This window comes from Pseudochaenichthys georgianus, unplaced genomic scaffold (genome assembly GCF_902827115.2).
Source record: "Pseudochaenichthys georgianus unplaced genomic scaffold, fPseGeo1.2 scaffold_1285_arrow_ctg1, whole genome shotgun sequence".
Classification (NCBI taxonomy): domain Eukaryota; kingdom Metazoa; phylum Chordata; class Actinopteri; order Perciformes; family Channichthyidae; genus Pseudochaenichthys; species Pseudochaenichthys georgianus.
In genome coordinates this window covers 1-17,959 of record NW_027262189.1, presented here as the reverse complement: position 1 = coordinate 17,959, position 17,959 = coordinate 1, and the positions used below count along the sequence as shown (strand labels likewise).

The 17,959-nt window shown below is 41.9% G+C and overlaps 1 protein-coding gene across 1 annotated transcript; it reads right to left on the bottom strand.

Annotated features, from left to right (window-relative positions):
* Positions 1–14,393: 14,393 nt before the first annotated feature.
* Positions 14,394–17,844, bottom strand: LOC117440869 (dihydroxyacetone phosphate acyltransferase-like; the record flags this gene model as incomplete). Its single annotated transcript, XM_034077091.1, has 4 exons — positions 14,394–16,524; positions 16,606–16,667; positions 17,547–17,640; positions 17,745–17,844. Coding segments are annotated over 4 exons (300 nt in total), but the record flags the coding sequence as incomplete, so codon positions are not given.
* Between the last annotated feature and the right edge of the window lie 115 nt (positions 17,845–17,959).

Genomic DNA, 17,959 nt, shown 5'->3' with positions numbered 1-17,959 from the left:
CCAAGTCGAGTCCGAGTCCGAGTCATCATTACCTGTGTTCGAGTCCGAGTCCAATTCCGAGTCACTTAAGAAGAGTCCAAGTCAAGTCCGAGTCACAAGTCTTCATGTATTAATCTTCGTGGATATATGTTTTGAAATGTAGCTGCTCCTCTACATTGCTGTTATCCTGTCTATTGAACTGCTGTGAAGCGAGTTTGGCTACAATTCTTGTAATAGGTGCTATACAAATATAAAGCTTATTTCTAATATTAATATTATTATTATATATAAATAAACTATATTTAAAATGAGTTACCTTTTAGAGAAGTGATTATATTTGTATGCCAATATTTTCCTATGGTAAAGTTTTCGTTTTGCACTTTTATTTTGATATTAATAAGATTGGGACTCTTATTTTGAAGGAACTTTTACGGGTTAAATCAGTTTACCGATAAAGATTTATCCCCAGAAAGCACATGGCTACTTAGCATGCAAAATGATGTCATTATGCATGCTAAGTATGTGCTTTCGTGTTATCGGCTGAATCTTTATTTATTGATTAGATCACGTTACTCTGATGATAGTGTTCAAGACAGCCTATATGTCTGAACTCGATCCTTAGAGTAATGTGTTACGGAGCCTTCTCTTCTATATTGTTTCCACATAACGAGCATTGTGCGCTGCTCTTTTCCAATGTGGAAGCAGAATGTGTGAAAGCATACAGCATGATGCGGGGTGTGTCTGTAGACATCTCTAGACTGGAATAGCGGGGCCCAGTACGTGAACTCGCCATACAGGATAGAGGACATCAGACTCCAGAGAAAATGTGCTCGAGTCCGAGTCCAAGTCGGAGCGTCAATGTACGAGTCGAGTCCGAGTCATCGTGGGGGGGGGAATTCACGAGTCCGAGTCCGAGTCCAAGTCATCATGTGCGAGAATTCACGAGTCCAAGTCCGAGTCACGTCAATCAGTGCGCGAGTCCGAGTCGAGTCACGAGTCCCGAAAATCGGCACTCAAGTCCGACTCGAGTCCGAGTCCGGGACTCGAGTACTCCATCTCTGGGTTAAGGTATATTGATACTGCTGTTTATTTTTAATTGTGTATATATATATTCAATACTTTATGTACATCACTCTGCATTGTTCTGCTTTTTGCTCTCATGTTATGGTCAGCATCAGAGGGTAACACCTCCAGAGCTCTGCTGCTGCTGCTAACCACATTCTCACAGAAACACTTCTCCTTCAGTTCAGACAGAGAGAAGCACGATGTCTGAATTCAAAGGACCACAATGTCTTCATTCCTGATGCTGCTGCTCCACTTTCCAGGTGAGGATGCAGAACACACACTTTAAATAAAACAGCTTTAATATCACTAATGGTACTTTACTACGTACTAGGGATGTAACGCCTTATCTTTTAGGAATATGAGCATGTCCACATTTCCAGGTAGAAGCTGGGATGTTTGGGCGTTTACAAAATCCCCTGCTGTGGAAACAACTCTCTTGCTTGGTACTGATGTTGCTGGGACAGAGAGACATGCTTTGGCCATGGGTGACAGCAGTGGGTCAAACTGTGCATTGTCTCTCCACCACTTCAAAAACAATACAGTTGTTGCCAAGAAGGTGAGGCTTATTGACAGGGTGAGATATACATATACCGTTGGTACTTGTCAATGTCTACGATGTCCTTTTGTGTTATCTGTTGTTTTATGTTCATGTTGTAACCTACTTGCTGCCATGTTGGACAGGTCTCCCGTGAAAAAGGGACCATCTAGTTGAATAAAGGTTTTTTTTAATTATTTAAAAAAAATAATAATTAAATCGCGGTAGATTTTGTCAGTCTCACGACGGTATTGAGACGTTTATTTACCGCGATATTCGATATATCGTTACATCCCTACTACGTACTGTTCCTTTAACTGAGAATGATGAGCTGTGTTTGTAACGTGGTGAAGTTAGTGAACTCTGTCTGTGTTTTTCAACAGCAACACATGGGGGGTATTCCTTCTTCACTGTCAGAGTTGGAGATGAAGTCGCTTTGCTTTGTTACAATGTGATACGTGATCAGGATAAGTGACAGTACTACCTGGCTCTTCAGTGATTCAAATAGCTCAGCAACAGGAGAGCTGGTTCATCTTGGGCAGATTGATAAAGAAGCCAAAGCTAAATCAGACGGACTGAGAGTAAAGGCCCCGTCACACTGTCCCGAAATTGACACCCGATGGACACACGATAAAGGAAATGTTCAAATTCGGCTGTGATCGTAGCAACATCGGGCCGTTCGTGAGGGCATCTTAAGCCATCGTACGACCGCCGGTGGAGTTTCTCAGGCTCCGGCAGCAACTTCGTGAGCGGCAACTTCGTAAGGCACTCGTGAGGGCATCTTGTCAAATCGTGTCATCTTCGTGTTATCATCGGTGCATTCGCCCTCACTCTGATCGGGGAGAATGCCCGATGGCACCGATGATAACACGATGCCCTCACGAAGGGCAAAATTGACACACGAATTCAACACGAAAATGAACCTTCGCAAGGTCCTTCGGCCATTTTTTTGGCATGCCAAAGATTTTGCCACCGCTCACGAAGTTGCTGCCGGAGCCTGAGAAACTCCACCAGCGATCGTACGATGGCTTGAGATGCCCTCACGAATGGCCCGATGTTGCTACGATCACAGCCGAATTTGAACATTTCCTTTATCGTGTCCATCAGGTTTTTGCACAACAAAATCATGTAAACATATTGTGTAAATAACCCAATTTGTGTTCTGTGAAACTAAAAAGGATATAATATATTATTTTGAAGGAGAGTTGACAGGAAGTTGTTGTTGCTATGGAAACAACATTACGGAGAAAACGTAATATTTTCTACATATAAAGACGGAGAAAGTAAAGAACAAAGTCTGAAGATATCAGTGCAGTATCATAGTACTGTAACATCATTGTTTTTGGTACTTTCATTGCAGTTGTATGTCTTAAATGTAATGTAAATGTTGCCTTCGTGTGTGGTTCGGGGCCATCTTCGTGCGAAATTCACAATTCCATATTCGTGTGTCCATCGGGTGTCAACTTCGGGACAGTGTGACAGGGGCTTTACAGAGAATTGGGTTATAAAGAAGGTCACAGAGGAGGATGCTGGTCAATACGCATGTAGACAGTTCAACAACAACGTCCAGACTCTCTGGTTGATCTGTTGGTGGTTACCCGTGAGTATTTACATCACAGTGTTTTTAAACTGCCTCTATTGAGCAATAACTGTTATGATAAAGATAATAAATTAATTGTACTCTTGTAGTCTATCATCGATCTGAGGTTCTAATATTACAACATTCTATAATTTTTGTATGTGTTTAATATTTTTAATTTTAACATGTTTTTTTGTAATCTAAAAACAGTAACTCAATTATCGCCAACAACAATACATGGATCGATAATATCAGGGAATATTATCACATCAAAAGGTAATAACTCTGCTTCCAAAAACAATAAAATCGAACTAAAAAGTGATTTAAAATAACAAAGCTACATTTAGAAAGAACGTCTTTTTTTAATTGACATGGACATACACTTTTTATCAGATGTGGGGACTGAATAAAAACACGCTAACTCACGGCTCATCATCAAAACCCCTTGAGCGATATTTAACTTCGGTGCTTCCAGGTTGGTGGAGGCTCCTCATCGTGTCTGTGGGTCCAACAGCTCTCCTCCTCCGTGTGGCTAAAGTCAACATATGGATACGAACCAAAGGTGAGAGTAGTTTCCCTTAAAATAAAAATATACAAATAAAAGTACCCTGGATTTCCAGTCAGTGGAAGCCAAAGTCAACTTTCCTTTTTTTTTTTTTAGGGAACCTAACACAGATGGAAGAACACATGGTGAGTTTAAACATTGTATAAATACATTGGAGTATTTATTATTCATTTTTTACTATGGATATACAAAAGACAGTAAGAAATCGAACAAAAACATAAACGTGATAAATATATATATATTTTAAATAAAGTGGATATCTCAGACGGATTAAAAGGGTTCTTTGGGGAAAACAAAATACACCAAAATAAACTACATAGTACCAGAATCATATATATATTAAATAAATTGATTATAATTGTAATGTATTAATACGTTGGTAGGGTTTATTTGATAACTTATTATACTGCCATACAGCTTGACCTACAGTATATTTCTGCATCGATTCTCAATGACAGCTGACAGGGGAGAAGAAAGCTGATTTAAACGTTTGCCAGATGCGCTGTGATTGGCTTGTGGGAAATGAGATGAGTCTGATTGGTTTAGCTGGGGGAGTGATGGCACTTGTTATTGAAAGAAAGGGCGAGTGAGAGAGAGAGGATTTGTGAATGAGTGTAGAGACAGTCTTTCTGGAAGAACTTGCGCTGAGCTTCATTCATGTATCAGTATTTCTTATTTTATTCATATCTTGCATTAATAATCTTAATCTGCAAAGTAGCTAGTAACTAAAGCTGTGCGATCAATTAAAGGTGGGGTAGGTAATTTATTTCAGAAACACTTGTTATTATATTCCATGGAATGCTCTTAACATCCCGATAGCAATGAATACATTAAACGCTTTGACAATAAATACATAAAAAAATGTCATCAGTGGAAGCCGTGGCGCTGTAAAAAGCACGACCAATCATCTGCCTGGTCCCGGCTAAAGTAACTGGATGGCCTACCTGCCTGTCAGCCTTCCATCGGGGCACACACTCATCTCGTGCCCTCATTGGTCATGTGCGCGTTCGTGTGTTGGAGGAGGGGCTCTGTGAGGAAGTGGCAGATTTTTTTCGGTTGTGTATTTTCAAATTCTAGCGCACTCGAGCCGGTTTCTCCAAAATTGCCTACCCCACCTTTAAGTGTAGTTAAAAGTGAAATAGTTAGCTTTAAAAATGTAGTTGGGTAAAGCTATAACGTAGCATAAAGTGCAAGTACCTCAAATGTGTACTTCAGTCCATCAATGTAAATTCCAGCTCTGCTCTGTGTTTTACCATGTCTCTGTTCCATGTGGACAGGAGCGGAATGATGAAGGTGAAGATGAGGTGGACTATGAAAACGATGAAGATGAGGTGGACTATGAAAACGATGGAGAGCCTTCTGCCTCTGTGTGACTGATCAACAACATCAACTCCCCTCAGAGTCCACTGCTGCCAAACAACTGCTCATATTTCACAGGAGGAAACAGGAGAACCATGAGATCATTTTAACATGACTGAGAGAGAACACCTGAGCCCCATGAAAGGCCCTTCAGAAACTCCACTCCATTTGATAGGAAACATAGATTATTATTAGGGATGCACGATAATTATCGGCCCGATAATAGGAATTATGACGTCATCCCGATAAACCCGATAAAAGTATTAATAGCCCCGATAATATACAATATATTTTTTGAGTAAAAAAAAAGAAAAAGATCCTGCGGTGTGGGTGGATTGGGATGAGGGGCGCTTGTTTTTCACTCGGCTCCTCCCGTTTTGCCAGTACTGTGGTGTTAGTTAGTGGTTTAGGAAGAGGAGAGTTCTTCACAAATCCAGCGCTCCCTAACGGCCCCTACACACGGTGGCGTGCGTTGCCGCTTGGCGGTGGGCGTGTCTTGAGCTTGGGGAGTCAACGCGAGCAGCCCGACCAACAACCAATCACCTGAATGTCCCGCCCCGGACATACAAAGCAAAGCATTCATGCTACATCCATGCTGGCTCAATATACTGTCTCTGCTTGCTAGCTGTCCATTCAAACGAAGTACACTGGATATAAACTCCACAAACAGGCGAAAACCTACCAGTTTCCCCCACTGTCTCTGCCACCTCCCCCCATGCCTGGCTCCTCCGGTTTGTATCCCTGTATGTAAAGAGGGACTGGTCATAGAGTACCGGGTGATTCCCTTCCGCCACGATCATTTTCTCCTCCATTTGTTGACATATGGGAAATAACTGCGGTCTGGCTCTCCCAACATACACCCGGTTTGATTGGCTACTGCTTGTACTGTCAGATTTACATACGAGGGATTTGATTGGCTGACGCCTCCGTCGAGGCGGCAAAAGTAGAACATTGCTCTACTTTTGCAGCGAGCACCTCGAGAGAAGCTACGCTTTGTTCCCACAATGCAGTTCGGCGAATCGTGACGTCACCCCATTCAAAGTGAATGGGCAGAAACGTTGAAGCGGCAACGCACGCCGCCGTGTGGACGGGCCGTGATACTTCGAACCTGATCAGTCACCTGAAACATCGCCATCGCTACGATGGTGTGTTAAAAGCGTATGAAGACAATAATACAATACAGTGTGTGTGTGTGTGTGTGTGTGTGTGTGTGTGTGTGTGTGTGTGTGTGTGTGTGTGTGTGTGTGTGTGTGTGTGTGTGTGTGTGTGTGTGTGTGTGTGTGTGTGTGTGTGTGTGTGTGTGTGTGTGTCTGCGCGCGCGTTGGAGCTATGTGCAACTCAAAGCATATGCTCGAACCGGAGCTGCCTGGACGCTGCAATCATGTTGCTGAGTGTGCTGACTTCTCCTACAATGTCCCACTGTGCCTGCATCAAGTCAAGTGCTCGGCGCAGTTGTGTGGATAGGGCGCTCTGTTTTCATTTAAACGGCTCCTTATATACGTTAGCGCAGCTAGCTAGCACCAGATGCTAACAACAACAATGCACGTAAGGTCTCTCTCTCGCTCGCTCCACACATACACACACCCTCCCGGTCCTCCCGGTGGCCAGTCGGCGCCTGCCGGTGAGCGTGGAAGTGTGGTCTGCCTCAAGCGGGCGGCAGGAGCGGGGCTGTCAGCATCAGCTTGTAGATGGTATTTTAAACTCGATGCGCTCTGAAACTACGGGGCGGCCGAGAAAAAAAATACACATGCGTTAATCGCGTTCAAATAATTAGTGGCGTAATTATTTTTTTATTATCGGTATCGGTCTTGAGAAGCAGGAAGTTATCGGTATCGGTTTCAAAAAACCAATATTGTGCATCCCTACTTATTATATTCATTCATTTCTGATGTAACCTCCTTTAATTATGCTCTCATATTCCCATATAGTTATTCTGTATCTGGAAAAACTGCTGCTCCAAAAACAAGTTGAACAACAAAGAAAACAAGCTGTTTTCACTTGAAATAAGCACAAAAATCTGCAGATAGATCAAGTGAAAATTAGCTTGGTTAGACTTCTTGAAATAAGACGGGATATTTAGATAAATCAGGTCTTGTAATTAGCTGGAAGTCATTTTGAATTATATTTGACCAGAATCAGGAGATGTTGTTACAATATAAGCCGCAAATGCTCAACAGTTCTGTTTTCTGATGTTAGTTGGTGGTTTTCTAATAAATATGTAAAAAATATGTGTTTCATCTGAGATACAACTCAAAATAAAATTATTTGATTTAACAAGATGATGCGTTGTCTAAAAACAAGACCCGATATCTCACTGCAGTGTCACTTCTGAAGTTATTGTGTCTTATATCAGGAGTAGAGACATATATTAGACAAAGATACTTTGCAAGATTTCGAGTTTTTTTGTGTGTGTGTGTGTGTGTGTGTGTGTGTGTGTGTGTGTGTGTGTGTGTGTGTGTGTGTGTGTGTGTGTGTGTGTGTGTGTGTGTGTGTGTGTGTGTGTGTGTGTGTGTGTGTGTGTGTGTGTGTGTGTGTGTGTGTGTGTGTGTGTGTGTGTCGGTACCCAAATGTGTTGATCAGAATGGGAAATCATATCCCGGCTAAGTGCAGACATCAGCACAGAATACTGGATCTGGGCACGTCTGCATTATGCAAATATAATGGTTAAAAATGCAAATGTTTTCCTTCCGCACTAATCTCTGATCTTAGAAGAGCTTATCTTTGATGCATTATAGAATAGCAAAAGAGGAATATATTAGCTATCACTTAACTCTCATTGTTTCCCCACAATGAGCGAGACAGCTGATCGTATCAAGACAATATTTAATATGAACATCATTGCATTATTCAACAGATGTTGTGAGCTGCATTTTGATATCGCGTGTGAAGTAAACACTTTCCAATTCCCCAGGGACACTAAATAAAAACACCTGAAAGTCCTGAATGAAGTTCCTGTCAGACTTTGGTGTTTCAAATGGCGCGTTTCCACGGCCTCGCTCGTTAGGACTGGCTCACTCATGGCGCGTCGCCATTACAGTTTAGGAACTGGGGTAGTATCTATAGTAACTAGAGATGTCCCGATCCGATCACATTTAATAAAATGTAACATTAAATTTAAAAAAAGAAAAAATCCCGATCCCCGATTTTTTTTCTCTCGATTCCGATCTTTTGAAAATCACGTGATCGGCTCCGATCCCCGATCACGTGATTTTCAAAAGATCGGAATCGGGAGAAAAAAAAATCGGGGATCGGGATTTTATACATTTTTTAATTTAATGTTACAAAACAAAAATGACCATGTTCACGTCTTAAAGTCATCCTGAGGCCTTAGTTTTGGTTTACAATTACTTCTTTTGGGCTTGTTTTCAGACCTTGCTTATTTCTCTGAAATCTGGCAACAGAGTGGGCGCAGTGTCTAATAGCAGCAGTAAGCTAACGAGAGGCTACGTTCAGCTGGTGACTCGGGACAGAGAAAATGTCAGGAGTTTGGAAGTATTATGAAATTGAAAGCGAAGGCAGTGTAACAGCCAGATGCAATGTTTGCAAGGCAGAGGTTCCGCGTGGTGGAAAGAACAGAGCTACGTTCAACACGACCAATCTAATACGCCGCCTGAGAAACAAACACCAACAACAACACGACGAGTACACAGCGGCCACTCAGGTAACGGCACTGAAACAACCAACACTTTCAGAGACTTTCAAAAGGAAAGAGAAACTGCCCCAGAACAGTGAAAAGGCCAAACAATAACAGCCAAGATAGCTGAACTCATCGCGTTGGATGACCAGCCGTTATCTGTTACCTTTTCTTTCTCTTAAAGCATTGCATAAAGATCGGATCGGGAAAATCGGTATCGGCAGATTGTCAAAATCAAATGATCGGAATCGGATCGGGAGCAAAAAAAGGTGATCGGGACATCCCTACTAGTAACGCAGTGTAGGCGGAGCGATCGGCTTGTTGTTGTCCTTCACTACGCGATACTCACTCTTCCAGTGGCGCCTCCAGACATGTATCATCGGGGTGGCCAAATGGGGCCACTGGAAACCTTGGGGTGGCCCACCAAAACCAAGCATTTAATTGCTGTAAAAGTATAGACTAGATTAAAACAATGGCAAAGAGAATCACCTACTGATATACTTTGGTTTCTTATTTTACATTTTCTGATCCTATTCATCTGAAGTGAATATAATACAGATAGTTAACATTTTACTTCAAACAACATTTAAAAGAACCTTGTTTTGTGTTATGTATACATGTGGTGATTCATTGTTTTGTTTTTTATATATGCTAGCAGCTAGTTGTTCTTTCCTTTTAAAAAGACAAATACAGCTTAATTTAAATAAGTTCCTTTATTGTAAGGCACAACATGTTCAGCATTCTCAACACCTACAATACACAACATGTTCAGTTATCTTCTGTCTCTAGGTTATAAATAGTCAGTTGACTGAACAAAGCTGTTTGTGTCACACTGGGATCAAAGATGATTGACATGACTTTATTAAATCAAGTTTTAAAAGATAACTATTTTATTTCAACAGGACCCAAAAACACAAGGGGTATAAAATGGTAAATAAATGCTGTGATTGAACACAAAAACACCATCTATTCTTGACCTTTACAGCAAATTCAAAAGACAGAAAATAGGTGACGAGACATTCTATTTTTTTAGATTAGGCCACTGTGGTGAGAGTAATACATATAGCTTGTATTCCATTTGTTTTGAAAATGTATATTTATACTTTATAAACAAACTGGTTACCCTTTTTTTAAATTAGTGTGACGATATAGTTCACAACATGTTATGTTTATTGTTGAAGCAGGTTTAGTTGGTGCATGTAGTTACCCGTTTTCGCCACAAGGCTCCGCCTGAGGGCGTGAAGGTGAGGAAGAGCGGTTCTTCCTCGGTGGTGGAGAAGACTGTAACGGAGTTTTTCGAAATTTCATAATAAAGTTGCCACGAGTGAGAAAAGACAAGTGATGTCTTTGAGTGCAACATTAGCATACAGAACATTATGAAAACAAACTTGACTAATGGTCGGCTCATAACCTCAGAACACAGAAGAGGAAAAACTGCATAGATTCTCGTTTCATTTTGAAGGAGCTGCAGACCTAAAGTGTGTAGAAGACTTAAATGATTACAAAGGTCACAATCACATTAATAAAACTGTACTTAGGTTTTAGTTTCACTTTTACAAAACAGAGTTCCACACGTACTTTCTAGCATGTATGGCCATCTCCTCACTAGCCATATGCTGCTGCTCCCCTGCCAGCTCTGTCTCTCCTTTACTCCTTTCTCTTCAAATAAGAAGAGATGTCTGTTGACTTTCTCTTCATTTTATGCAAATTGACATTACACACAGCAGTGATTAATAGTAGCCTACGCACAGAGATGGGGTCGTTACTAAAAAAAAGTAATATATTACATATTACATATTACTTTTAAAAAAAAGTAATATATTACACTACTTCGTTACTCTCTACATAAAGTAATTCGTTACTTTACTCGTTACTTTACTCGTTACTTTACTCGCAGGGCCGGCCCGCCCCTCCCTGCAGGCAGATCACGCAGACTGCTAAAGTTTCAAATGTTCTCTTTAGTTCAGTTTCCATTGTCGCATAAGACTGATCCAGATAGCTCCTGAATGTTTTCCTATCTGACCATGGCTGTCCTCTGTCTCCTGCTATCTGACCGTGGCTGTCCTCTGTCTCCTGCTATCTGACCGTGGCTGTCCTCTGTCTCCTGCTATCTGACCGTGGCTGTCCTCTGTCTCCTGCTATCTGTATATTTTGCGCAGTCTATCTCTGCTCACGCTGTTGCGTCAGCGTGTTCTCCTGCGTGTTGGCCATGTGTTGCACTGGAGCCAGACACCGCAAAGACTTCAGCCGAGCACGTACGAACTGCGCATGCGTGAGTGGCAATAACTCTCCTTACCAGCAGGCGGCGGTAGTGTGTATTCGTCATTCAAAACAGGCAACAACCGGAAAACAGAGAAGAAGAACTACGTGTGTGTGTGTGTGTGTGTGTGTGTGTGTGTGTGTGTGTGTGTGTGTGTGTGTGTGTGTGTGTGTGTGTGTGTCTGTGTGTTATAAATAAACAACAGCTATGTGCGTTAGCTTCACCTAGCATGTGTTCTTTGCAGGTGTTTGTTGAGGTTTGATTATGACTGATTTTAGAAAGTAACGAAGTAACGCGTGTCGGGGCAATGTTAGTAACTGTAGTGTGATTACTGGATTATAAAAGTAACGTGTTACACTACTCCGTTACCGACAAAGTAATATTATTACAGTAACGCGTTACACCCAACTCTGCCTACGCATTACACCAGCCCAGCATACCGACATCAGCTAACGTTAGCTTAGCAAGCTAAACTAACGCTAACTAGGATAGCCGCCAAAGTGTGTTTACAGACGAATTATACCTGAAGTCAAGCCAGCCTTTACTGAGCCCCGAGCCTGTTTTCCAGGTCTTCCAGCGTTTTTCTCGTTTTAACGCCATTGAACACACATTTTTGATCAGAATTAACAGCTACAGGTAAGCATATCTCCGTTTTTTGCTACCTAAAGCTAACACGCTAAAGCCTAAAGTGTTGTGGCAACAAACGTATACGACTTACCTTCTAGAAGTCTGGTGGATTTTCAGTCAGTAGAAAGAAACGTTTTGCTGCAACCTGCTGCTGTCTGTGCGAATCTCAGAGTGGTGCGTACAAGTATCAGAGTGGTGCACGCGAGTATCAGAGTGGTGCGCCGAGTATCAGAGTGTTACCATGGTAACAGAGGGAGAGGGAGGGGCTGCAGTATGAGCGTTGGAAGCTCAAATCAAGCGACTCGCTGGCTGTATATTTGTTGTTAAATATCAGATAAACTACTACGCATACGTGACTGGCGAGGCGGTGTGTGTGGTGGGGGGGCCAGTGGGGGGCCAACAAAATATATCAGGGTGGCCATGGCCATGCCCCCCCCCCTGCTGGCGCCACTGCACTCTTCATCTTTTTCAGTTTTTCCCTACACTGCAAGACAGTCCTCGAGTAACCGCTTCCGCACATCAGTGTAGAGACCTCCTGAAATACTTTCATATTGCGAGTTGTCCCGTCGAGCTCCCGCTGGATCTTGTCATCTGCAATAAAGTGTAGGAACGTCGTAACTTCCTCGGCAGACCACGGTGTGCTTTTCTTTGCCATTTTTGTTGTTCCTCTGTTAACAAAAATGCTGTTTATAAAAATGCTGCAAGCTTCGCTATATATACATATATATATTTATATGCGACGATTCTCTCTGACCAATCAGCAGTCGAGAGCGACGTTACAGCCTGGTTGTTCCTGGCTCTAGAACCCCGATGTTATGGGGCCAGAAACACTGTGAATTAGGACCCGCTAGCCGGTACTAGGCCAAGTGGAAACGCGCCAAAAGAGGCCCTATTATGCTTTTTGCGGTTTTCAATTTCCTGTAGTGTTATATAGGATTGTGTGCATGTTAATGGTCTGCAAAGGCTCAAATCCCTGTGTTTGTCTCCCACACACCTCCATTGCACTCCTTTGTTTATTCCCGTAACATAATGACATCACCATATAACATTCACGCTTCTATTGGCTAGCGCCTAAACACATTGCGATAGACTAAGGGGCAGGACATCTCTAAGGGGTTGACCAATCACAACAAAGCCGGCCAGCTAATCAATCAGAGCAGACTGGACTCTGGTTTCAGACAGAGGGTGAAAAGAGGTGCTGCAGGCAGTATGAGAACAATAAGAGCTTTTTGAACATTAATTAGCATAATAGGGCCCCTTTAAGTATCGACATTTCATTCTAGCTCGTATTTCCAATGTTTCCTTACTTGAAGGCAGGACTTTTCATTATTGTGGAGTTCTTCTGTAGAAGTTTGAAATACTTCTTCCATCACTCAAAAAACACAAGAGAAGAAGAAATATTCTGAAGCTAAATTAGACATTGAAGCAGCAATGGCTGTATGAGAACTTCTTGAAAATGAAAGCATGAGACAGTAGCGGCACACAAATACAAATATGAAACTGAGCATAAATAGGGCCCCATTCAAAGTAACTGGGATCACCTGGCCTCTCCTCAGGGACCCCGTTTGAGTACCGCCTCCCTTTCCTCCATATTGTATGTAAATGTCACAGCCTCCAGCACAGCGCTGATAAACAGGATCTGCTGCGGCCAATGAGCTGAATCCATCCAGCGACCACTGCCTAAGGTTAACCGCTGAAACATTATACACCAGGGTCGCTTTCTCTTTCAATCAATTCCCTATATAGACCTCCACAACCCCCTCTGGGCACGCACACGCACACACACACACACACACACACACACACACACACACACACACAGGTACAAAACCAAACACACTGCACTTCTGTCTGCTGCTGCTGTTTCCCAGTGACTGCCACGGGTCAGAAAGTAGTTTATTACGCCTGTGTGTGTGTGTGTGTGTGTGTGTGTGTGTGTGTGTGTGTGTGTGTGTCTCATTCAATATAGCTTGTCATAATGTAGCAGATAAAGTGCTGATATGGCTGTGGCTGACACTATTATACACCGGCACCAAGGAGACGGATATGGATGGAGAGAAAGAGAAAGCAGCAGTGCGGATGGATGGCCCGGACTGTGTGAGTGTCTGTTTGTGTATACAAGCAATTGGGTATGGTAACTTTAGATGAACCTATAATTTGTCAGCGACTGAGCGAGTGTGAGAGAAAGAGGCGATGTGGATGGAAAGTGGTGGATTTGCTGGCAGCAGTCTCTTACTCAGCAGCAAAAGTCACAAAACATGATGAAAAATACTGCTGTGTGTGTGTGTGTGTGTGTGTGTGTGTGTGTGTATCAACAACCTGCTGTGAACAACATGCTGACAGAGAGACAAGTCTGACACCTAGAGGCTGGTCTTATGTTAACTATAGCACTGAGTAGTAGTAGTATGTATGTAATATGAAAAGTATGCACAAAATAGTCTTCCATGATATTTGATCATATTTTTGCAGCAGTGAACCTTAACGCAGCACATTAAATAAAGTACTGTACTTAAGAAACAACGCAAGGTACTTGTACTTTTACATATAGTGTAATATAGGTGAGTATTTCCATTATTTGTACATTGGCCTCACAGCTTTGACACTTTTATACACTTCCTATCCAGTGAAAACCATGTATCTTAATATGTGGTGATGTATATGTTTGTTCCTTTATGTGTTGAGATATAATAATAATAATAGAGTTCTCACAGGACAGCGAACATCAACCAACAGATACGCTCTAACAGTGCATACAGGAGTTTGAATGAGGACCAGCAGTAACACGCAACATAGACATTAATACTTTTATTCAGAAACATCACATATAATTTAACACTACAGGGAACATTTCACCGCACAACCACTACTTTTACTTTTCATATCTTAAGTGAATTTTACAAATAATGCTTACGTATTAATCCTTGTAGTGGAATATATCCAGTGTGGCGTTCGTACTATTTACTTAAGTTAAGGTATTTAAATTTGTGTTCACACGTCAGGATTATTGAATGTGATATATTTTAATCAGTTAAGATCAAACCGTTTTTTGTGCCACAAGAGGTTTGACTGTCGTACAAACTGAATGATGGAGTGCATTTTATAAATCTGAGTTTACAAAAAGATACAATCTGGGCAGAAATGTGTATTTCAAAACACACTTTATTATCATGCTTTTGGATTTCATCAGCCTGCACAGTGTGTAATAAAAGGCCTCACCCCGCGCACACACACACACGCGACACACAGAGTTGTTTTAGGTTGACGTCGGTGTGTGGACGTTTCACAATCAGGTTTAGTGTGTGGACAAGTTGGCCATCAAAGTTAGAGGTGGAATTGAAATGTATCAAAGTTGTTGTACGGCTTCTTTGTTAGGATGAGTCTTCGTAGAGGAACGTGTTCCCCAAAAGGTATCAAAGCGTCGAGGCAACGTAGGTTTCATATTGCCACCAAAAACAAAACATTCCACACCCGCCATGCTCCAGGGGCCGGAGTCAATGACCCGAATGTAATCTGTTTTCAAAATGCACGTCACGTGTCGGAGAACCTGTGGATGTGTTGTTCTCCAACAACATGGAAACCACCCGCGCAGCTCTGCTTGTGTTTCAAACAACATCTGCTGCGAGCTCTGGAATGGGATTTCAAGAAAACAAAACATCGCGAATTTGCTACCAAATAAATAGCTTCAAATTACAAATGTTTTTAACTAATCTAATTGGGAATTTTATTTGATAAAGATTACACCCTGCCATCATATCAGCGAAGTAGCTCAACCTGAGACTTAAAAAACCCGTTGTTTGTCAATTGTAGGTATCCTTTTAAGTCCTGCTATTATTCTGCTGCTTCGTTAGCATGTTATTAGCATTGTCCCTCTGATGTCCCGTAACAGCTACTGCTCATGTTTTCCGTTACTGTATGTTGCCTTTTTCTTTCTTCCCTTGTAACCAAATCATACCAAGGTTTTCTGGCTTTGAAGTTTAATAAACTTTACAATAAACAGTTTCATTGTGCTACTCGTATGCATAACAATAAAGCAACTTGGCTTACTGTTCTAGACATATGGGAAATATGTCAATCATATCAAACAGTTAACAGAAACGTATTCCTTTGGTGTAGCTGGTCGTGCTTCAGTTCAACTTCAAGGTCGTTGGTGAATATTCGAGTATATATCGTGTAGCATTTCCTCCTATAGGTAAAAAGACCCGAGGGTGGGTTTTAAATCCAAAAACGACCCCCGCTACAAGCTATTCTTGAAGTAGGCGTTGGGTCTGTAAAAAGTTCAGCTCCGAATTTTTTTTTTTTTTTATCAAAAAGGTAAAATATGTAACCAGCCAAATCTTCTTTTGAGCAGCTTTTGCTCCACAAAAACAGAAAACAAGACGTAACAATAAGTCAAGAGTGTTAGATAAAGGCCCACACTTGCATAAATACATTCGTTAAAGTGCTCAAAAAAGACGCAGACAAGGCTTACAGCTTATGAACAGGTAGGAAAAACCACAAAGAAAATCCACGCCGAGTGTTAAGGGAAACACATTAAGGGAGAATGGCCAGCAGCCTAAGTGCATTTGGCACATTAAGGAGCTTTCATAAGGCTGCTCATATAGCAAAGGTCAGTGTTTCAGAGCTCAGCGATACGCCTTCTTTTGAAAGCCGTACCCGTCACCTGGCTTTATAAATGTGTATAAAACATTTTGAATAGAAAGTTCTTGGAGGAAGAAAGAAGGCGTGTTGAAAGAGAGGCGAAGAGAAGGTGGCGGAGTCAGAAAACATTGCAAAAGAAATTGAGTTTTTCCACTCTTTTGTTTGTACCATCTCTCGATGCAGGTAAAAAGAAAATGGTGACTCTTCTTGGTCTCCTCTCTGCTAACGAGGTCGGTGAATTAGAGGCGAGCGGCGACAGCTTTCTGAGTGGGAAGCTTTCCTCCTAGACAAAGACACACGATTGTTTTAAAGTTCCTCGGGAGAAACACAACACTCTTTCTCTCACTGGCAGTTTGTTTCTCACCTAAAGTGTCCTCCAACGAGTTCACCATCACCGTGTCCACCGTTAACGTCTCCTGGTCCGCGCTGAAGTGAAAAACATCGAGCGGTTATTACTCTGCACAAAATCAAGTTCATGGGGACTATTTCTTTGGTAGAAAGTAGTTCCGGTGACAATGTTTCTCAGATTTTTCGGTGGGTTATCAAATCAATCGATTAGACTTGAACTGGCATTTTTCATACACAAACTATAACAATAATAAATACCAAGTAACACACTCCGTGATTTAGTCAAAGAACACAGGACTGAATAAAACAAGAATTACACTTTATAAACCCGTTTTTAAATAGAAAGATTTATTTGTTTTCCTATTATGATTTTTGGGGGTTACCCCTCTCCTGTAGTGTGTTACAGCAGCGTGTCTGCAGGAGTCCTGAAGTCACATGTAAGACCTTTTAAGACCCTTTCCATACATTTTAAGACCTCGTCGCCACTTGGAGTTCTAACCGGTTACCTTGGCGACACACTTTACCTCACATTGACTATACACAGTATTGATTGTCCTTCCTCCTTTTCTTCCAACCATTTGGACGCAGACTTGCATTTCCCCATAACGATGTTGCTTAGCAACCGGCGTAAACGGGCCTTCGCGCTATCAAGCAGTGAGCGTGCGACGTCCTGTTCTGATGACGTCAAACCCAACGGGATGCCATAAATAAACTCCACAGAATCACACTACACACCTACGCCATGATTACACTCAGGCAGACTGTAGAACACAACCTCTTTGGACCATTTATATACTTATTGAAAACAAGCTACAACATTTAACACCTTGGAAAATGCCGTTTAATACTTTTTAATAGCCTTCATTTTCGCTAAATTGATTTATCAACTTGTAATACTTTTTAAGACCCCGCGGACACCCTGGAATCAAAGCAGAAAGATGATCAAAACAAACGTACCCTTTGATTTTCTGCACCGCTCCAAGTCGGAGCAAAGCGGCCAGAGAGTTCTTCTGGAGGTCAGACGACAACACCTCCGTGTATCTTAAACTACCTAAAACACACACACACACACACAATCAGTACATTCTGTCGTAGAGGACTGAAATAAAAGCACATTTAAAAATTATGTGAGAAACGTTTAAAAAAAGTAGAAACCTGCTAAAAGACGTTTGATGATGAACTTCCGCACAGCAGGAATAAACAGTTTTTCTGTCAGAGTCTCAGTGGCTTCTTCACACAGGAACTGGCACACCACCTGAGCACACACACACACACACACACCCACACACACACACACACACACACACACACACACACACACACACACACACACACACACACACACACACACACACACACACACACACACA